Source organism: Gobio gobio, assembly GCF_949357685.1.
Source record: "Gobio gobio genome assembly, chromosome: 19".
Taxonomy (NCBI): domain Eukaryota; kingdom Metazoa; phylum Chordata; class Actinopteri; order Cypriniformes; family Gobionidae; genus Gobio; species Gobio gobio.
In genome coordinates this window covers 16656955-16680598 of record NC_137112.1, presented here as the reverse complement: position 1 = coordinate 16680598, position 23644 = coordinate 16656955, and the positions used below count along the sequence as shown (strand labels likewise).

The window sequence follows — 23644 nt, the reverse complement described above, 5'->3', positions numbered from 1 at the left end:
ACTCAATCTCATGAGAATTATGGATTGTTGAAAATTACCTTTTATGTAGTGTGTAACATAGTTCTAAGTGAATGAAAACATTCTGCAAAGTTTTAAATCAGAAAGTGCACCGTATGTAAAGTTATTGTCTCTCAAAAGTAAGAGTCGACTCTGAGTCAATTAAACAAATAGTTTTTTGTTTTCCTAAGCCGTTTCGTTGTGACATCAAGACTAAACATTAGCATATTGCCCGTCAACTTATTGCGCGTCCAGACACCAGGGAAAACTTGAACCACCTCAAACACTGCACCGGATACTTGATAGCATCATGTTGAGAAGACGTTGTGCTCTACAATGTGTTTATTGTGTTTCATATTGTGTAGGTATCTGGCTAACTCACGTTATTACTGTCTCACTAAAATACTACTGTAAATCAGCTGTGGGCTGCAGTATTACCTAAAAACTGATACTATTAATGCAGATTGTCTGTAATTCATACTACTTTGAGTAAAGATAACGGAGGAAGCAAGATTTGTTTTGAAAACTTTAATGTCAGTCATTCACGTTAGTCCTCGGCTAAGATACTGTATGTGCTGTTATTGATACAGTTCCCGCATGTGCACCGCAATAAATTAGAAACACACACACACACACACACACACACACACACACACACACACACACACACACACACACACACACACACACACACACACACACACACACACACACACACACACACACACACACACACACACACACACACACACACACACACACACACACACACACTTGTTAATGCTGATGGAATTACTGTTCTCATAATGTACCTGAGAAACGTCCTGCTCAAGGTTCGGGTTTAATAACTAGTTCTTCCAATGTTTCATCGATTCGGACTCGTGCTGGGATTGGTGTAAAATCGACGTCCTTGTGACTGTCTTTACAGTATAGAAACCTCTGGACGACGGACGAAGTTGGAGTTCAGTTATGGTAATGGGCGAAATACATGCTGCATGCGGTAGACCAATCACAACAGACTGCACCATCTAACCAATCAGAGCAGAGTAGGCTCGCGGAAAGGAGGGATTTAGAGAGACTGATTCATCTGATTCAACTTTAAAATAGCATAATAGGGACACTTTAAGAATTAAAGTATTGTACAGTAAATTAAGTATTGTATTGTATATGAACAGAATGTAGCTATTGCTGCCTACAAGTTGATATGTGACCCAGAGGTCAGGAACACTCACAAGCTCTGCCAAATCTGCGAGATGACATTAATAAACACCATGCCCACCGCACTGGCCTTTTGCTAAGTGCAAGATGGCCAGCAAAATTTTGTTTTCTACGGACAATAGCTCAGTCAAATCACATTTTCCCTGACTGGCTCTTTTCTCGATCACGCCAGAGAAAATGTGATTTGACTGGAAGGGAATGCCAGAGAATGTAAAAACACTGCACCCCTGAGCAGAGCACTTAACCCTGCGTTATTTCAGAAGCACCAAGTCATCGTTTTATTTTCACACATATGCACACACGCAAATATACACATGGCAGATATCAAGGACTGAGTCACACCACCCTGGTTATGCAATATCCATTCATGGCATGTCTGTCGAGTTTTAAGTGCCTCAACCTTTCTTAACCTTTTATACAAACACCGGAGTACTTTTTTAAATATTAAACTTGGACAAGGTCATGAAAAAATGGAAGAGGAGATCCCTGCAGGGTTCAAAGAGGCAAGTTTACATTGTTGAATGATTTGACATTTGGATACGAGAATGCCACTGTAGGTGAAGACATTATTTCAGTCCCACTGTGATGAGTTCCTGCTACAAGCCTAGTGTGTCCCTGCAGGATTTAAGTAATGTTCTGGGTTTAAATTGCGTTCAAGTGACAGTTTTCTAAATACATGTTATTGATCTTGCTGTGAACAATTCATACAGTACACATGTTTTATTTTTAAACAGTGTTTTAATCTCATAATATTTTATCAAAATGTCATAACTTGATCTTCCCACTGGTGAAGTATGCTGGACTTCTCTACCAAAACCTCAGCCCTTCTCATACAGCTGACTGCAAGTTCGCACCCACATTTTAAAGAACCAAGTCCCCACTCTATAAAAAACAAACAAACAAAAAAACATTGTCTGTACTTTGATTTCATCGTAACTTTAAGCTCTTTTGGCTGCATCAGTGACTTGCTGTTGATTACCAAAAAAAAAAAAAAAAAGTCCCCAGCCACCACTGTTAAAAGGATGATTTAGACAACTTTACTGCTCAAATAACTATTAGAACCTATAAAAGCTCTGGAAGGAAGAGGAACTGTATCAGGATACAACCCAATCATTTAAGCACCACACCTCAACTTTGAAGAATCTGGAGAATGTCTGGAGAATTTTAAGAATGTCTTCTAACTGCTAGTTCACACAAAGTTGCATTTTGTGATGTTTTATATATAGTTTAACATTTATGCATTTTGAATCGATTAACTGAAATGGACAGTTTGAACTGATTTAAGGAAATGAATCAAATTCACTAACTTTTTACCACTAAAGTTTAAACTAAAGATCACAACATCTCTGTTAATGCTCTCATCCTCGCAATCACAAACTGATTTAATGAAAGTACATTAAAAAGAGCTTTATGATCATTGCGATATTCATAATGTTTTTTAATATTATATTACCATTTAAACAATCTCAAATATATGTTAAATTTTCAATTTATTGCCCAGTCCCAAGACAAACCTGTATACACACACTTTGTGCTGAGCCACAAAGTGGCTCATGGACTGTCAGATGGAAACACAAATGGGACATCCGGCTCCCCCTTTGCCCATTCTGAGCACAGTGGTCAGCTAGCGCATATCTGATTAGTTATTCAGAGTGACAGCTCTGTGGCCCCTGGATGCCTCTCATTGTCCTCACTGCCACTACCAGGCGAGAGAGAATGACCCCATCTAAACCTTACACAACTGCCTACTCTGGCGGTTTGCCTGTCAAATGTGATGACTCATGGATTCAGGAACGGAAATAAAAAGGAAATGCAGTCATCATAGTCTCACCCAAGTTCTCCATTTTGCAAAAGTATATTGCTACCCTAAGTCTTAGGGCCTAAGAGAACAATGGACATATTAAAGAGTTTTTATTTGTGATCTTTCATTTTGGGATTGTCTAAAAGAGGTTGTTCATTCAAAAATGAAAATACTGTCATCATTTACTTATCCTAATGTCCCCCATTGACTTTAATTGTATGGACAAAAAACATTGAGGCATTAAAAAAAAAAGGTTTGTAGGTGTTCCACAATATAAAGTACTGCATAAAGGTTTTGAACCACATGAGACATCTGTTCAAACACTGGTGGGGGATGATGGTCTCTGCACACTGTCAATAATGTAAACGTGTTGGCAGTTGTTTTTGGAAAGTGACTGCACAGCAAAACCCCCAGTGTTAAATGAACACTGCCAGAGTTTATTTCATCCACATGGATTATATAAAAACTGTCAGTGTTAATTTAACACTGGGAGTTTTGTTATTGTGTGTGAACTCGTATACATTGTACAAATGCAAATTTTTCAATGCCCTATTGAAGTGACCAGTCATAAGTCGCATGGGTATATTTGTGGCAATAGCCAACAATACATTGTATGTGTCAAAATTATCGATTTTCTTTTATGCCAAAAAGTAAAGATCATGTTCCATGAAGATATTTTTAAAATGTATTATTAGTAGTAAGAATATGCATTGCTAAGGTCTTAATTTGCACAACTTTAAAGGTGATTTTTTTTCACCCTCAGATTCCAGATCTCGGCCAAATTTTTTCCTATCATAACAAACCATACATCAATGGAAAACATTTGGGGTTACTTGACTGTAACCCTGTTCCCTGATAAAGCAGAACGAGAACATCTTTATCGTGACCAGCTGTGAAATAGTGTTTTTAACACGTCAATGAAATTGACCCGGCGCACCTGCTGCACAAGGCTATATATAGATGAGCCCCAGCTACAAGCCTTCAGGTCTTTTTTGTTTGAAGAGCAGTCCTGGGACATCATCAGCACGGCACTGCAGTGCAGCATGTTGTTCCGCTTTATCAGGGAACAGGGTTACAGTCAAGTAACCCCAAGTGTTCCCTTTCAAAAGCTACACTCAATGCTGCACGAAGTGCATATGGGAAACAGAATACCCAAGCCGCCGTGCTTGATGGTGTCTGGACCCCTTACGGTTGTGTAGGTGTGCACAAGGACGCAAGAGGCCTCAGACATTAGCTTGCAATGTCGACCCAAGGACATGAGAGCCCGGAGTGGCATGAGAATCCAAGCTATAAAATCTTATGAATGTGTGCGGAGAGGACCAACCAACCGCATCACAAACACTTTGTAAGGGGGCACCCCTTGCTGACGCAGTGGAGTGAGCCCTTAACCCTATTGGCGAAGCTTGACCGCGCACCTCATAGGCAAGAGCCATAGCATCCCTGACCCAATGTGACATAGTTTGTTTGGTTGCAGCAGAACCTCTGTTATGGCAAACAAGCAAACAGTTGCTCCGACTTATGCCACTGGTTAGGGCGGTGGATGTAGGTCTAGAGAGCACGAACTGGACACATTATATGAAGTCTGTCCTGATACAGCGTTTCGAACGGTGGATGGCAGAAGGTTTCAAGAGCAACAGGATGCACAGTTAAAAAAGGAACCTTAGGCAGGTAGTCAGGATGAGGATGCAAAATCACTTTCACCATTCCTGTGGAAAAGTCTAAGCTGGATGGCGATATTGACAGAGCCTGCATATCCCCAATTCTTTTTAGAGAAGTTATAGCCATAAGAAAAAACATCCTTAGGGTCAGAAGTTTGTCAAACGCTGACTCTAGAGGTTCAAAGGGAGTCTCAACCAGACCCTCGAGGACTCTAGCTAAATCCCATGAAGGGATCTTGGTTCTTACGGGAGGCCTCAACAGCCTGGCCCCACGAATGAAGCGAGCGAGCAGAGGATGCCTCCCAAGCGGCACCCCATCCACCAGGGTGTGGCAAGCCAAAAGAGCGGCCACATAAACCCTGAGAGTGGAGGGGCAAGTGCCTGTTGACAATGTTTCTTGCAGAAAGTCCAGAACTGAAGCAACCTGGCAGTTAATTGGATCTGCATTATGTGTCGTACACCATCTTTCAAAGACACCCCATTTATTGACATAAACTTTCTGAGTGGAGGAAGCCCTAGCACTTAGGATGGTCTCAATAACTGCAGGTGAAAGCCCAGTGTCCCTCAGTTGGTGCCCATCAGGGGCCAAAAATGAAGTTTCCACAGGTGGGGCCTGGGATGGAATATCGTGCCCTCTGCCTTAGATGGAAGGTCCCTCCTCGCCGGAATCGCCCACTGCGAGCCGTTGAGGAGAGACACTATCTCCGAGAACCACATTCTGTTTGGCCAACGCGGCACTATCAATAAGAAGCAAGACCCTTGTTGGCGAACACTGCCTAGAACACCGGGAGCAGAACGACTGGAGGGAAGGCATACAGGCACATCTTAGGCCATGTATGAGCCATCGCATCCAGGCCCAGTGGGGTGGGTGACTGAGAGATAAGTAGAGGGGATATTGCGTTGTCTGATAAGAGGCGAAGAGGTCCACTTACGCTCTGTAAAATCTGGTCCAGATCTGATTGACTTCTTCTGGGTGGAGTTTCCATCTCCCCATTCGTAATTTCTGTCTGGACAGTAAATCTGCTCCCACATTCAACTGGACCGGAATGTACACTGCTCTGAGTGACAGGAGCTTGTCCTGGGCCCAGAGAAAAATCTGTCTCGCTATCCTGTTTAGATTGCGTGAGCGCAGACCCCCTGGTGATTTATATATGAGACTGTTGCTGTATTGTCCACCCGCACTAGGACATGCCAGCCCCTCAACTGGGGGAGAAAGTATTTTAGGGCCAGAAATACAGCCATCAACTCGAGGCAGTTGATGTGCCAATCGAACTGATGGTCCTCCCATTCCACTTGGGCTGGACGACCACTTAAGACCGCACCCCAGCCTGCCAAGGAAGCGTCCGTTTTTAGCAGTTTGTGATGACAAGGTACACCTAGAGTGGGACCCAAGGCAAGGAACAGTGGTCTGAACCACATTGATCTGAAATAGTGGTCTGAACTATTTCGTACACATAGTTAGTGTACGAAACCCACGAAACCCACGACGCGTCACTTTTATTAGCCTCTGAGGATTGACCCTTGGATGAAATCCCCTGGCTCTGAGTCACAACTGAAACGGTCTCATGTGCAACAGCCACATAGGAATCTCCGTGAATGCTGACGCCATGAAACCTAACAATCTTTGACACTGACGAACAGTGAGATTTTGACCTAGCCTGACTTTGCTCAGGGTATGCCGAATCGTGATCGAATCCCAAATGACCCCCTGATAAGTTGTTCTCTGGGCAGGAGGCAGAACACTTTTCTTGGCATTTTCGAGTCTCAACCCGAGAGAAACTAGATCAGCTAGCACAATGTCTCTGTGCTGAAGCGCCATCTCTTGTGGCTATGCTATTTTTAAGCAATCGGCGATGTAATCCAAAATGTGAATGCCCTGGAGTCGCAATGGAGCCAGTGATGCATCCATGCATTTTGTGTATGTGCGGGGTGATAAGGCTAGGCCGAATGGAAGAACCCAAAATTGGTAAGCTTTGCCCCCGAAAGCGAACCTCAGGAACTTCCTGTGTTGTGGCAGTATTTCTATGTGAAAATAAGCGTCCTTCAGATCGATCGCGACGAACCAATCGCAATGTTGAATTTGCAACACAACCGTCTTTATGGTTAACATCTTGAACTTGAGTGCTTTGACTGAAAGGTTTAAGCCTTGAAGATCTAAGATTGGATGCAACCCTCCATCTGTCTTGGGAACCAGGAAGTATCTGCTATAGTAGCCTGACTCTGACATTTAACATTTAGATGGAAACGCCAAATCGCCAGAGGCGGAGAGGTTTCGTGAGGGTAGCGGGACGGAGTGAGCAGGTGTTCAACGTGCCCCGTCCCGTGGGGGGCTACCACCACCAGACTGGGCGCAAGACCAGGACTTCTTCTTTTTATTAATAATCCTACCTGAGGTCCGCCCTGGGAGGCTGCTGAGGGTGGCGAGCCTGTCCCCAATCTTTACGAGGTCCCCAATCAGAGCGCGGTCCCCAATCCCCAATCAGAGCGTGACTCGCCACACTCTGCTTCTTAACCTCCCTAGCTCTTGAAGGACCCGGGAGAGGTTGGGTGGCTGACAACCCCTCCCCTTGAGTGCGACGAGAAAGGAACTGTGTGAACGCTTCCTCATGTCTTTTGGCTTCTCTGAATCTGGCGACAACAGAGTTAACTGCGCCACCAAATAAGCCCATGGGGGAGACTGAGGAATCGAACAGAAACACTCTTTCTTTATCTTTTATTCCTGAAAGATTGAGCCACAGATGCCTCTCCGTGCTCACTAAAGCAGACATATGGCACGGGCCGTTTGCTTGGTGGCACGAAGAGACATCTGTGGCTCTGGGAAGTTCAGCGAATGCTTCGCCATCGATCGCATATTCAAACATTCTTTGTTTGGGAGGATTTTTGGGGGGAGATTGGAGCTTTAGCTTTAATCTCTACAACTGTTTATTTCACACCGACATTCACAGGCTTTTGATATCACGTCTCTACTTCCTGCTCTCTACTACGCAGATTCTGGTCCCAAGATCACTACGGCGCAGACTCTGTCCCAAATCTGCGCAAGATGTCAGCGCCATATTCTGACCTCCAGAGGCTTCAATTACTTCAGCGGAAGATAATTAAGTTGTGTCGTCCATATTTTTTTTTAGGTCTATGAGCTTTACCCACGAAAAACACACAAAAACACGCAAGGTATATGGTTTACTCCATGACTTAGATATTTTGTCATGGAGGTCCTCAAAGAAGGGGAGAGACTGATGTTGCGTTCTCTCCAAATCCATTCTCGAGCCCCATGATTGAATTGCGGGTGCGGACTGAAAGAAGCCCAGACGAGCATGCAGCATTTTGACTGTGAACAGTTCACAATGCCAGCACTCGTCTGACTCCAATGCAGCGATCACGTGCTCCTCCCCCAAACACACAAAGCAGTAATCGTGTGTGTCCACATCTGCCATCAGAGTATGGAGGCACACAACGCTTAACCTGCTGACTAATTTTCTAACTGGTTTCTTTTAGCTTGAACTCTTTTCACTGATGTTGTAACAGAGACGAATTAAGAGAGAAATCTGCACCCTTCCAGTTGAAAACTAAATCCTAACAAAAGGTCTCAAGTCAAGTATTGAAAGGTAGAGAGAGATTTTTTTCAGAGAGATTGTTTTTGCACACCAACACAGAGTGGTCTGAAAACAAAAAGACCTGAAGGCTTGCAGCTGGGGCTCATCTATTTATAGGCCCTGTCCCAAACGGCACCCTAAGCCCTCACGGTCTTCCTCTGAGTCCGCACTTTCACGACGTAATGCCGCTTTGACTGCCAGGAAGAAGTCCGCTGCGTAGCTCGCACCAGTGCGGGCTCAGCAGAAGTGCGAATCGAGGGCGCATATCGACCTCAAAGGGGGCACTCGCGAGCACCCTTCTCAGACCTAAAATGACAAATGGGACACCCTACGGTCTCGTGGACTTACCGGACACGCACACGCAGCGGCCATTGTAAGTCCACAAGACCGAAAGTGCACATGAAGTGTGCCATTTGGGACAGGGCCATAACCTTGTGCAGCAGGTGCGCTGATGACGTCACCAGTCAAGGCTATAAATACCTCCGGGTCAATTTCATTGATGTGTTAAACACCTTATTTCACAGCTGGTCACAATAAAGACGTTCCCATATGCACTTCGTGCAGCATTGATTGTAGCTTTTGAAAGGGAACTTTTTTATTCAGCTTTCAGATGGTGTATCACAATTTCATAAAATTTACCTTTATGACGCATTGATTTTGTGGTCCGGGGTCACATATGGTTCATAAACGCTGTACTTGGTGCCTGGTCTGCACTGATAGTTTAATCCTATAAACCTGTATCATATTTGATACCCAGATACATATGTATATAGGACACTTATTACCCCAGGCAAAAGAGTAGACTGTATCCTAGAGAACTTTAGTGGGCACCCCCTTGTCACAGTGCCTGCAATGTTCACAGTTATCCCCCTTGGACGACGGCCTTGTTTTACAGCACGTCTGAAAGCAGCTGAATGCGATCAGCTCTTCTAGCACACCACATAATCTTTACATTATTCCTATTTTAGACCAGGTTTAAAAGGCAGATCCAATTATTTCAGGCTCAGTCTGTGCCTTCTAATTATGGTTGAGTTGCGGGACACTGTCTCTGTGAGGCTGGATGTATTAATGACTTGTGAAAGTAAAAGAATGACATTCTCTAACACTACACTATAGAGCTGTGGTGCAAGCTTTAGGGCTGTTATTTCAGTTGAGCTAATGCATTCCCCGTGTCACTTTTCAAGGACAGTCAGTGAAACACAAATGTCAGGCTGAACATGTCATAGTGGCAACCCATAATTAGCTCAATTGTTGCTTGTGTGTAATGTAAAAAGATTCTAATGTAATGAAAAAATATATATATAATGAACCTCTAATAAATGATTATAAAACTTAATCTGATGAAAGAAGAAAAAAATCATTGCTTTAATCAGAACTGGTTGTTTATGTTTGTAATTGCATAGTTTCTAGGGTCAGGGTGGCAGATGACTCGTATTGTCTATTTCGAGATTGCTGTGCATGTGCTAACACACATTGAGAGGTCTCCGTATATAGAGCAATGACTAACATCTCTGCTTCCAGGTCAAAAGTCAGTTTGTTCAAGAAAGTAACTGCTTGTTGTGGCAGTATATAAATATAAATACCATGATATTTGACTTTTGTTACGGCCAGCTCGTTTCGACCGTACATAAAGGATACAAGTACACTGAATGACTTGCAAGTTTTTATTACTCTTCAATATTCAGATAAATTAATATAACAAAGTCTAGGGTTCAAAATCAAAGGGGGAAATCATAATCCAAATGGGGAAGAGAAAAGGTGGGTATGGGTTGTAAACAAATAAAGGTGTGCCAAAATGACTTCTCCAGAAGGTGTCAATCCCCTGGACGAAGCAAAGTAGAATGGTGAAGGCCAAGGATTTATCCTCTCCTTCATTAGGTGGAAAATAGGGAACAGGTGTGTACACTCTCCTGCGCTCTCATTAACATAGCGCCCCCAGCAGGCGAACAAGTGGAACGCAGGGTCGTAACACCTCCCTCCTCAAAAAAGATTCGACCACGAATCTAAACAACAAAGAAAAGACAGTTAAAACACTTCCAAGAACAAATACAAAGAAAAGTTCTGGGGATCCAGAGAAACGTCGTCTTTTCAAATCTTCAACACCTCTGGGCCCTAGAGATGCAAAGGAAAAGGAACAGGCAACGCAGAAATGTTACGCTCTAGAAAGTGTGTCAGCGATAACGTTATCTTTTCCTGAGACTGGTCAAAGGCACCTGCCAATACCCCTTTAAGAGGTCGAATTTGCTGACGTATCGGGCAGAGCCAACATGATCGACGCAGTCATCAATTCGAGGTAAAGGGAAACAGTCCGGCTTTGTCACAGAGTTAAGTTTTCGATAATCTGTGCAGAATCGATATGAGCCATCAGGTTTATTTACTAAAACACAAGGGGAACTCCATGAACTGAAACTAGATTCAGCCAGATTATGAGCAAGCAGATAGTTCACCTCTTGTTTCAGCAAATCTCTTTTAAGAGGATTGACTCGATAGGCGTTCTGTTTAAATGGACATGAGGTTCCTACATCGATATCATGTTCGATGACAGAAGTGCGACCGGGAACGTCAAGGAAAAGAGAGGGAAATGACATCACCAACTCAGTGACATCACTTCTCTCTTTCTCAGTCAAATAAGAAAGATGAGAGGACAGGTTAAGAAGAATCTCAGAGTTTTTAAGTCGCCCGTCGACCTTTTCTCGAGAAAGGAAACTCTCATCCTCATCAGCATTCTCTAAAGAATCCCCACTCGTGCTGTGAAAGAGAGGAGACGATTCTGAAAAAGAGTCACAAGAGTTTACCACATTAACAGTAACGGAACGAACAGGAGCGGTATACAATTTCAACAGGTTACTGTGACAAACTTGTACTTTTTTCCTCCGGTCAGGAGTATTCAACAGATAGTTATTATCGGAAAGACGTTTAGCTACACTGTAGGGGCCTGTAAATTTAGCCTGAAATGGGTTGGCAGGTAGAGGCAGCAAAGCCAATACTTGATCACCCACCTGAAACTCCCTCAGCTTAGCTTTTCTGTCAAAATGTTGTTGCATTTTTATTTGAGATTTACTCAACTTCTTTTTAGCGAGAGCTCGTGCCTCATACAATCTACGCCGGAATCCACTCACATAATCTGAAATATTTTCAGAAGGTTTAGACGTTCGCCACTCATCAGCTAACACAGCCGTAGGTCCTCGCACTACATGTCCGAACACTAATTCATTTGGGCTAAACCCAAGGCTTTCTTGGATTACCTCACGTATCGCTAATAACATCCATGGCAGACCTTCTTCCCAATCCGCATCGAGTTCCACACAATAAGACCTCAAAAGGGACTTCAGAGTTTGGTGAAACCTCTCAAGAACTCCTTGACTCTGCGGATGATAGGCACTGGAAATATTGTGGTTTACTCGAAGTTGACGCAGGGCTTTTGAGAACTGTTTTGACATGAAGTTCGAACCCTGATCGGACTGAATAACTTTGGGAATTCCAAAGGTCGACATGAAATTAGTGAGGGCCTTCAAGACAGATTTAGTAGTGATGGACCTTAGCGGATAAGCAGAAGGATAACGAGTAGTCTGGCACATGACGGTTAAAAGGTATTGGTGACCAGTCTTAGAACGGGGCAAAGGACCAACACAGTCAACTATCAAATGCTCGAAAGGTGTGGAGACGACAGAAATAGGCTGCAATGGAGCAACAGGTACTTTTTGATTTGGCTTACCGGTGATCTGGCATGTATGACAAGATCGAATATGTTTTGCCACATCTCGTTTTACCTTAGGCCAATAGAACTGTCGCAAAACTCGATCATACGTTTTACGAACTCCGGTATGACCAGCAAGTCCTTGATGAGCCAAATGCAACACAGAGTCTCTCACTGTAAAAGGAAGCACAATCTGAGTTTTAGGTTCCAGAGAAACATCTTTATGCAGGACCACTGTCCGACAAAGCAGACCATCATCAAGAAAGTACGAAGAGGACAGAGGACCAGAACACTTCTTAGACCCAGCTGCAGAAAATAAAGGTCCAAGAGTGTCATCGCTCTGTTGAGCTCTAATTAAATCCTCTCGAGAGATCTGTAACAAAGAAGTTAGAGAACAGTCATCAACATCAGGGAGATCAACATTGGTTTTCTCAGGAGTGGACAGAACCTCAGACGTATCAGCAGATTCATTTTGCAGCACTGTTGAATCTTTCTGATCAAAAGACAACGAAGAGCAGGATTTCAGGTCTCTTTGCTTAGGACATATATACTCATCAGATCCTGGCTTACCTGTATTAACATTGTAAAAGAAAGTGTCATGCAGTGGAACTTCAACTTGATGTTCAGACAGGGGTTTAGCCATGGATCGAGTAACTGCACAAGCTGGAAACAAATCAGGAAATTCTCTACAAGAGCCAACATCAAATTTCCTGGGTGTAGATGCTATTATGGGCGGAGCTGCCACACCACTCCGTCCCCAAACATTCCCACCAGCTAAATCATTTCCTAGAATAAATGTAATCCCAGGGACTGGAAGTGCAGAACGAACACCAACTACTACATCACCAGAGACAATGGCAGAGGAAAGATGGATTTGATGCAAAGGCACTTCAACAAACCCCATCTCAAAACCTCGCACTAGTACATGAGTTCCAGTAGCGGTTTCAGAAGTTAAAGGCAAAATTCCTTCTAGGAGAAACGACTGTGCGGCTCCCGTATCTCGAAGAAGACGCACTGGCACCGTTTCGTTTGAACCAGGCAATGACACATTTCCCTCAGTGATAAAAGGTGTATAATCAACGGAGGAAGCTATACACTGATCAATAGATTTATCACCAGCACTAGATAAATGACAATCTTTCTCATCACGAGTGTCAACAATAAATGGTGAAGTAGAAACTAAAGCAACAGGTTTCGACAATCTCTCTTTCTTCTTGAGAATTAGACAGTCAGATATTTTATGACCAGGCTTTTTACAATAAAAGCAAACCAGGTCTCGTGAGAGTGCAGGCTTACTAACATGTTCAGCAACTGTCGCCTTAATATTCCTACTCATCACAGGAGACTTCATCTTAGGCTGAAAGCAAAACTTAGACCTACTCATATCGTTGGTTTTAAGACCGACTGAACTGAATGACCCACGATGGGTTAACACAAATTCATCAGCCATGATAGCAGCTTCAGAAAGTGTATTCACCTTGTGTTCAGTGAGATGCGTAGCTACAGCATGAGGAACACAATGTTTAAACTCCTCTAAGAGTACTAATTCTCTTAACTGCTCTTTAGTTGTAACTTTCATTGAAGTGCACCAACGATCAAATAAGTTCTCTTTTCCTCTTGCAAATTCAACATGAGTACATTCATCTGTTTTACTCAAACTCCTAAATTTTTGTCGATATGCCTCAGGCACGAGTTCATATGCATGTAACACAGCAGATTTCACCACATCATACTCACCACTCTGTTCCAGTGAGAGTGCAGAATAAACTTCCTGAGCTTTACCTGTGAACACACACTGTAACAATAAAGTCCAAAAGCTTCTCGGCCATTTCATGGATAAAGCAACACGTTCAAAGTGATAGAAATATTTATCCACTTCCTTTTCAGAAAATGGCGGAACTAATCTCATATTTCTGTGAACATCAAACACAGGTTCACCTGCATTCGCACGCGGGTGTGGAACAGTAGGCACATTCGCTTGCGCTGTCTTTGCTTCTAGTTCCAACTCCAACTTTTTAATCTGAAACGCTCTCTCCTCTCGATCCTTCTCTATCTGAAATGCTCTCTCCTCTCGATCCTTCTCTATCTGAAATGCTCTCTCATCACGTTCCCTCTCAATCTCAAGCTCCATTTTTCGCATGGCTAACTGATGATCTAATTTTCTCCCTTCAAATTCTCTTTCTACCGCTCGCTCTTTCATAGCGTGATCGTCACGTTCAGCACGAACTTTCGCGGCCTCTAAACACAATTGCTTCTCTTGCAAAGATAATTCTGGAAATTTTGTCTCACTTTCACTATAAACCTCAGCAGGAGTAGACACAAACGATTCACTAGGAGTAATTAACTCAGTGCTTACCTCTATAACTCCCCTATCAACAAGTGATCGCTTCAAAATAGTCACGATAGTTTCCTTCAGCCTCTTTTCTTGAGAAGTAAGATCAACACTGAAGCGTTCGGCGATTTGCACTAACTGCTCCTTTGTACAACTCTCAAGCAAAGCTTCTGACGGACACGCAAAGAAATCTTCGACCACCGAAGACATTTTGTTCGTATATGTATACGCACAATAACACAAACGAAACTACCACACGTGAGACGCTGTTTACCCGAAATACAACTCCCATAAGCCACTGCTTCAAAAATGAACTACGTCACCGTATTACGCAACCCATGTTCATTCACAAAAACTTCCGAAGACTTCCCACAAGTCAAAACACAGTGTAAACGCGAGATTAAACTGCACTATACACACGAACACAATGATTTACCTTTACTTATTTGTTGAATGGATTTACCGTTTACAATATGAGAACTCCCGCTCCTAACTCAGAAAAACACTAACTAAACCCTACCTGGTCTTCAGAGATGTACCGGGCTCGGGGCGGCTTTAAACGCTGAGCTCCGCGACAATCAGTCAGACTGAAGGTCCGGAAGCGTACCCCCTACAGAGAGTTAAAATCTCCACCCAGGATAACCTCCAAAAACAAGAAAGTAAAATAATAAACAAAACAACAAACAGTGCTCCGTCGGAAAGATTGTATTCACAATCCAGCTGGAAACACTCTAACTAAGCAGAGTTCTCATTTATAAAAGGCAATCATTCACAAAAACATACACACATACAACCCATACTTACCAACGTTTCCTACCCCCATAGGATCGCGGACGAGACACCCAATTTATGTTACGGCCAGCTCGTTTCGACCGTACATAAAGGATACAAGTACACTGAATGACTTGCAAGTTTTTATTACTCTTCAATATTCAGATAAATTAATATAACAAAGTCTAGGGTTCAAAATCAAAGGGGGAAATCATAATCCAAATGGGGAAGAGAAAAGGTGGGTATGGGTTGTAAACAAATAAAGGTGTGCCAAAATGACTTCTCCAGAAAGTGTCAATCCCCTGGACGAAGCAAAGTAGAATGGTGAAGGCCAAGGATTTATCCTCTCCTTCATTAGGTGGAAAATAGGGAACAGGTGTGTACACTCTCCTGCGCTCTCATTAACATAGCGCCCCCAGCAGGCGAACAAGTGGAACGCAGGGTCGTAACACTTTATCGACCATTTTTCCTTTTTAAAAGTAATTCGTTAGCAATTTTCTCTCTATAAAACAGACACACAAACAAACAAACAAACATTTTTACATGCTGACCTATATTTAAATATCTACTTAAGAGCCTAATATACACACCACCTATATACATTCATTCAAATAAGACTTAAGTAAAGAAGGTTTATCAGGCCTCTGACTCATCAGTCATACTGAACAAACTGATGCAAGATGTTCATATTCCATCTCTAACACATTCTCATATTCCACAAACGTGTATTTAGTCTTAGCACAGCATGTTCTCTTTCTAGCCTTTTTCATTTACTACAGTACTGGCTGAAGTGAACAAGGCTCAAGAAGTTTTGTTAATTTAGAGAACCAACAAAAACTTTGAACCACCGTTTAAAATTTTATTAGAAGAGATATGAGGTAATGAACATGCAAATCATGTTTGATATTGGATACATGTCTCACTGTTGCTCTGAAAAAGAAAAAAATATTTATATATTCATGTAATGAGGCATAAACTGAAAATAGATTAAAGAGATTTCAAGTAACTTCTGCCCCCTGCTGGCGAATTAAAAATGCGTTTTTGAAGAGGGTTCTACAGTGCAGCATGTCCATTTAAAGTATTGCAGAATTAACTATGGTATAAAAGTTTGCAAATGTGGTGTTAAGCAAATATCCTGTTAATGGGTGTTGATATAAAATGTGACTGAAGTTATTCCCTGTTGTTGCTGATAGCGGAGACAGAACATGCACAGAGAGTACCGGACACAGAGTCGACCCAGCAAATGAGGCTGAGAGAGAGACACCGATTCTTTGAGGAGGTGTTTCAACATGATGTGGATGTCTACCTCTCTTCTGCACACCTGCAGATAGATTATAAGAGACGTGAGTTTTAACACACACATATGGGTGACTTTTTTTTTTTTTTTTTAACTCTAATCTAATTTTCGTCTTTAAAAAAGGTCCTTGAAAACTATATATTTAAGCTATACAAAGTGTTCAGGTAAATTTAGGAAAATTGTACTTAACATTTTTTGTCAAACTTTTAATAGGAAAAACATTTCATTTTGTACAAAAAAAGTCCCCACAAGGTAAAAAAAAAAATACTGGTATTACTACCCTTGTGGGGACATTTGCTCCCCATAATGTTGTAGGGAATACCAGATACACACAATATTAATAGGTCAATATCACACATTATAGCAAAATCCACTTAAAGGTTGAGAGACCATGATCTTTAATTTAAGATACTTGATAATATAGTGATAAACATACTTTGAAGAAGATTATAAGTACCCAAATACGCCATATTTAAATCTAATAATTTTCTTTTCTTCTTGCATATGTCTGACTCTCCTATTGCAGCTCCCTTGGGAAGCATCTCATCAATGGAGGTGAACGTCGATATATTAGAACAGATGGACCTGATGGACATCTCTGATCAGGAGACCTTGGATGTCTTCTTCAGTGCTAGCGGAGAGGAAGGAGCACTGACATCTCCTCTTCCAGGTATACAACTCCAGACCAGTTTAAATGGCCATTCACACTGATTGTAGGCTGAAAAGTTTCTGTATTGCTAGGCGGTGTTCCTGCTGGACTGCAATATCCACAGTGACATGGGTTCCACTGTGTGCATTTCCATTTCATTTTTGCATAAAGAAGTGCAAAATTCTACTTTACTGCATTGCCATCAGTCTCTGTTGCTCATGACACCTGAAATGGACAACTTCTGGTTGCTTTGTTGCTGCAAATTTAAGTGTTAAAATGTGTGTTGTTTCCTAACTAGGTGCAACCAAGAGCAAAGTTCCCTGTAGTATACAAAGTAGTCATTTTTATATCCTAAGCTAAATAGTCCTCGAAGTGATAATTACTGCCAAAAAGATTATATTTTTTCCAAATATAATAGTATATGGAGTGGCATTGTGGACTAACGTGAATTTTCCTGTTCTCATATAAAAACGTGACAATTTTTGGAAGTGGTGGGTGATTTCAAATTAATTTGTATGCTGTGAGTCATACATTACCATAATCAGATTGAATGAAAACGTACAAATTCATATGAATTAGCCACCAATTCCTCAAAATGTAAAATACGAATTGCCATGGGAATGTGTTAAATTTGTACCCAGGGAGTGACACAACAAGTATAGCAATTTTGGATATATTCCGACTAGCATGCCATCAAACAAAGCGACCTCATTTTCATTGCAAGTTGAGGATTTCGGATACATACAGGGTCCTATGTTCCGCAGATGTATATGGCACATAATGAATATAATATATTCCTATAGGTCCTATTCCCCAGTTCAATAGTCTGTTAACACACATTTGACAGGGGCGTAGCCATCAGTTGAGAAAGTGAGGGGGACAAAAATGTCAGGTGTAAAACCAGTTTTTATCTGACCTTTGTCTAAGTGATTTTATTTTTTATCTCATCTTTTGCTTTTAATTTGGTAAGAAATCAAATACACTACTGAAAAATAACTAATAAATATTTTTTATATGTATCATTATGTCCTAATGGATTTTATACAATGTAAAATAAATAAGGCAGGACATATACAGTGCCTATCAAAAGTTTGGAATTACAATTGTTTAATGTTTTAGAAAGAAGTTTCTTTCTCTTATCAAGGCTGCATTTATTTAATCAAAATGTAGTAAAACCATAAATGTTGTGAAATAGTATTATAATTTAAAATTGTATTATTTTATTATAATTATAATATTTATTATATTATAATTTCTATGTGAATATATTGTAAAATGTAATTTATTCCTAAAGCTACATTTTCAGCAGTTATTACTCCAGTCTTTAGTGTCACATGATCCTTCAGAAATCATTTCAATATGCTGATTTGCTGCTCAAGAAAATTTTTTTATTATTATCAGTGTTGTTGTTTATTATTATCAACAGTTGTACTGCCTAATATTTTCGTGGAAGCCATGATACCATTCAAACATTTGTGGTAAGATAAAAAAAGAGAGAAATGAATACTAAATTAATCAGATTAAATTGTTCAAAGGTGACAGTAAAGACATTTCTAATGTTATAAAAGATTTATATTCAGTAAATGCTTTAATAAATTTAATAAATAAATGTAATAAATGCTGGATTGAACTTTCTATTAATCAAATAATCCAAAAAAAATGCATCATGGTTTCTGTCACAGTTATGTTCTGTTTTGTTCCATGGACTTCCTGTTCTCATTTGTCACATGATTCTTTGTTCTGTTTCCCGCCACCCATCTGTATCCATAGTAACATCATCATTAGTTCCTTCTGTCAGCTGTGTCTTGTCAATTATCTGGTTGGTTTTCCCTATTTAGTTCTCCCTTTTCTCCCAGTCTGTGTCTGATCTCTGTCGCGTATTGTCTGTTGTAGTAAGTGTGTTGTGACCTGCTTTATCGCTCACCTGCACCTTCATCATTAAATTCTCCTTTGATATTGTATCTGCCTGTCTTTGTCTTCCTGCCTGCAACACCCGTGACAGTTTCCACAACCATTTTAAGCAGCACAACTGTTTTCAACATTGATAATAATCAGAAATTCTAAGGCAGCAAATCGGCTTATTAGAATAGAGTAGACTAATGATGCTAAAAAAAAGAGGAAAGGGTAACACAAAGTTGATATGGGAACAGATTAAGAATTTTATGGGAATTAGCCACAGGCTTAGAAACCAGTTAAAGTTGAACCTGAAAGGTAAATTAATACAAGATCCAGCACAAATAGCTGTTGCTTTTAATGAATATTTTATCAATTCTGTGGATGAAATCACGCAGAATTTTCCTCTAACATCTGGATATATTGTTAAAATAGATGAAACTAAGCCTTCTTTTTGTATTCAACCGATTTTTGAAATTAAAACTCAGGCAATTATTAATTCTCTTAAAAACTCAACAGCAAAAGATATTTATGGAATGGATTCTAAAATGCTTAAATCCCTGAATGAACATCTAGCCTACCCTAACACACAAATTGTTAACCAGTTAGTATTAGAGGGGATATTTCCAACTATTTGGAAGACTGCAATTGTAACTCCCATATTTAAGTCAAATGACCCTCTGAACATATCTAACTACCGTCCAATTAGTATTCTACCAGTGGTCTCCAAGGTTGTTGAAAAATTTGTATCAGAGCAGCTTGTCTCTTTCCTTAATAATAGTCCATTTACTCTTCACCCGATGCAGTTTGGTTTCAGGGCCCATCACTCTGCAGAAACAGCTAACTGTTTCTTTTTAGAGACTGTACGAGCAATGGTTGACAAGGGAGGTGTTGTTGGCGCTGTGTTCTTAGACCTTCGTAAAGCTTTTGACACAGTCAACCTTCTTGCTAAACTCTCTACTTTTAATTTCTCTCCTTCTGCAATTAAATGGATCAAGTCATATTTAACTGGTGGAACTCAATATGTTTCTGTGAATAACCATCGTTCATCAGCTCTTAATTTATTCACAGGCGTACCACAAGGATCTATACTTGGCCCGCTTTTGTTTATTCTATATATTAATGATCTGCCATCAGTTTGCCCTGATATTAATACACTAATGTATGCGGACGACACTGTCATTTATGTGCCTGCTAAAACAAAACATCTGGCTGCTGCCAAACTGACCATAGCTATGGATCAGATCACCAATTGGCTAAATCGTTCGTGTCTCCAATTAAATGTAGATAAAACTGTGGGAATGTTTTTCACAAAGAGGCAATGTAACCTTGTGTCAAATATAACAATTTCGGGTCAAAACATTAGTATCGTGCCACAATTTAAGTATTTGGGCGTAATTATCGACTCTAATCTTTCTTTTAAAGCACATATTAAGAAAGTGTGCAATAGGGTCAAGTTTATCTTAGCTAATTTTAGATATATTAGAAATGCACTTACTTTTAATGCTGCGAAATTATTTATGGATGCCATGAATACATCTAACATATTGTCTGACAAGCTGGGGACAAATTAACACATTATCACTAAAACCATTAGCAATTCTTTATAAAATTGAATAAAGAATTTTTTCATGTGTTCCTTATGTGCCATATAAATCTGGGTGACATGGGAATGACCCGACGATTTCTAGCAAAATGAGTGAAAGAGACCAATGATGACAAGAGATCAACTATATGCAAATAACAGTGATGCAATGCAGAAAAGTACAGAAGTATCAACAATGCTTTGCCTCATCCAGCTGCATACGGCAGTCGAGTTGAAACACCTACTACAAACGTGATTTTTTTTGTCAAACCAGTTAAGCGTGAACCCTGTCCCACAGACAAGTTAATTGATCAACGCAATCAGGCTTTGTGCTTAACTGATTTGAGGGGTGGGGTCAAATACTGCAGAGACCAAGGGGTCAAGATTTGTCTTAGTAGTATGACCCTGTTAATCCCCCTCTGGGGCTACAGATTTATAAATTATTAAAACTAAATAAATAAATAAAAATCCATTGATGGCCATTGTATTCTGAGGAAATTTTGGCAAACAGCATAACAAATATTTCATTATAGTAGACGTTTTTGGAAACACTTTACAATAAGGTTCAAGTTAACATTAGTTAACTGCATTAGTTGACATGAACTAATAATGAACTGCGCTTATAAAGCATTTATTTATCTTTGTTAATGTTAATTTCAACATGTACTAGTGCATTATTCAAATCTTGCTAACATTAGTTAATGCACTGGGAACTATCATGAACAAATCATGAACAGCTTTTATTAACTAACATTAACAAAGATTAACTAATGCTGAACAGAGGTGTTGTTCATGGTTAGTTGATGTAGATTAACTAATGTTAAATAATACACTTAATACTTATTGTAAAGTGTTACCATGTTTTTAAAGTGTGAAATATTTTTTTTCTGTCTGCTGCCTGGTTCCCTTTAGAAATGTTTGAGAATGGGAGATTTCAAATGTATACTTGAGGTCATGTGTCAGCCAAGGACTACCAGTGAGATACAGATGGCTTGTTTACACTTAACTGGTTTGGGAGGGAAAAACACGCCAGCAATTTAAACATCGTTAGTGTGAACAGGGCTTAAGGCTTTCAAAGAGACAGGTGTGATTTCTCAAGAGACATATTTCAGTGATGTCTGTCAGGTAGTAAGAACATTTTCTACGTGCTGTTAAATAAAAATGGCTTACAGCAAAGAGAAAAGGGACTGCTTTCTAGTAAAAGCCTTTTATTGTTAAACAATTTACTAGAAATTGTCTTAAGACAGTCACTCATTGTATGTTGAAGCCATGTGGCTCAGATCTGAGCATGACCACTGACAAAAATCTTATAGATAAAATTCCATAGTGAACAAATAATACATTTCTTCTCCAGCTCTTGGTCACACTGACATAGAAGAGGATGGATTGCGGAGAAATGACGCGTCCTTGAGAATTTCTGACCCTTGTGAGATCAAAACACGTATGTTGTCCACGTCTTCCAACTCCACCTGTGACAGTCAGGCCTCCAATGAGGACGGATCAAACACTCCTGTTGTCCAATCAGATGATGAAGACGTGCATGAGGATAGCCTGTTGCAAACAGGAGTGCCCAAAGGCAACAATCCCTCAAAAGAGCCCCTGCCCTCTGCCCTATCATTATAACCCGCCTTCCCATTTATTACTGCAGTTTGGAAAGTGTTACATGTCTAGGTTGAGACTGTTTCAGGGTTGGGTTGAATGGTTTTGGCCATAAATCAATCTACCAAAGACCTTCATGAACACTTGCAAAATTCAACGCATTCAAAGTTGAAAGAACATACACACCACCAATATTTTGCAATTCTTTTTACAAAGATTGATGCTGATTTGTAGAGAGAATAAATGCAAACAGGGGTGCCAACAGCCAACAATGAGAGACTAAGAGAGACTGAATTTTTTAAGGTGAGTCACACAAACATTTCACCTCAAATATCAAAAGAAAACAAAACATAAAGAAAATTAAGCCTCTTGTTTACATCATTAAAAGGTACATTCACAATTACATTTTTGGTTTCATAATGAATAATGAATAATTTAATAATTTTCATTTTTGTTAGATATATCCATAAATATTTTTTTTTGCATCTTGGCATTATTTTAAATGTATGCGTTTGGTAGACGTTGTTAGAACCAAGGTCATGCTCTACTTTTTCCCCTTCTTTTCTCTTTTTTGTATTTTTTTATCTTAATGGTGATTCTTATTAAATTATTACTGTATTTTCTGTTATCAAAATAAATATGTTTTTTTTTTAAATCAACATAAAAGGCAATACAACAAATACTAGCATGGTGTGGATATACAGTATTAATACAGTACAATAAATTGTTAATGAGAATTTAAGAGGAAATGTGCTTAATTGTTATGAAAATAATGTCACAATGCAAAAAATATCAATTAATTAATACATTAATTTTATTTTAATGGTTTGCTTTTTTTATCCAAGACAGTAAACAATAAGGTAGGGGCGAGAGGATGGGAAATGGACCCATAACAGCCCAAAATTAAACCTAGATACTCTGAGCTCACAGTCATGACATGACTTGTGATTGTTTGCAATTGTTAGCTCATTGTGTAACATTCACTGATAGAATGCATTTACGTTCAGCAAAATATTATTTTTTATTTATTTTGATTTGGGGTGAAATATGACCCCAACATTTTTTGTGAGGTCTAAAACTGTTGGGTGTGTATGTCAAGAATGTCAGAATTGTATTTTTTTTTTTTCATCATGTGCTGAGGATATGACTTCCTCTCTGATGTCCGCAACACCTTATGCTTTGCTATCAAAATAAAGCCAAATGCCAGATAAAGAGTATTGGTATTTCATTATTTATTACTGGTATTTAATTATTTTGTATTTAATTTTCTTTATTTCCAAATATGAGTGAACATGAGTGAACTGATTGAAAAATATGCAGGTCTGAGGTCAACCCTACTATGATCTCTTTAATGCAGCCAAGAGTATGGATGCACCTTCTCATTTTTTATTGTTATGTTCTACCTTTTAGTAAATTAGTAAATTCATCAAAATGCTAAATAATACAGTTACAAATGTAAAGGGTCAAATGTTTAGATAGCGCTAGTCATTTGTCCCACAATTGTTATTGATTATCAGTTATGAAACTGTATATATTGCAGTTTGTGTGAATGATACA

At 40.0% G+C, this 23644-nt stretch overlaps 1 protein-coding gene across 2 annotated transcripts in view; it reads left to right on the top strand.

The window, feature by feature from the left end:
- Positions 1-23303, top strand: part of LOC307142814 (dysbindin) — a 43170-nt gene extending 19867 nt beyond the window's left edge. Inside the window, exons 2-4 of one of the 2 annotated variants that reach the window (XM_079843934.1) lie at positions 16258-16407; positions 16888-17031; positions 21843-23303. In XM_079843934.1, the coding sequence (XP_079700060.1) occupies positions 16258-16407; positions 16888-17031; positions 21843-22111 (563 nt within the window). In that variant the 3' untranslated portion in view covers positions 22112-23303. The remainder of the gene's footprint in view (positions 1-16257; positions 16408-16887; positions 17032-21842) is intronic. The other variant, XM_079843935.1, reaches the window with a different exon arrangement.
- Positions 23304-23644: the final 341 nt, after the last annotated feature.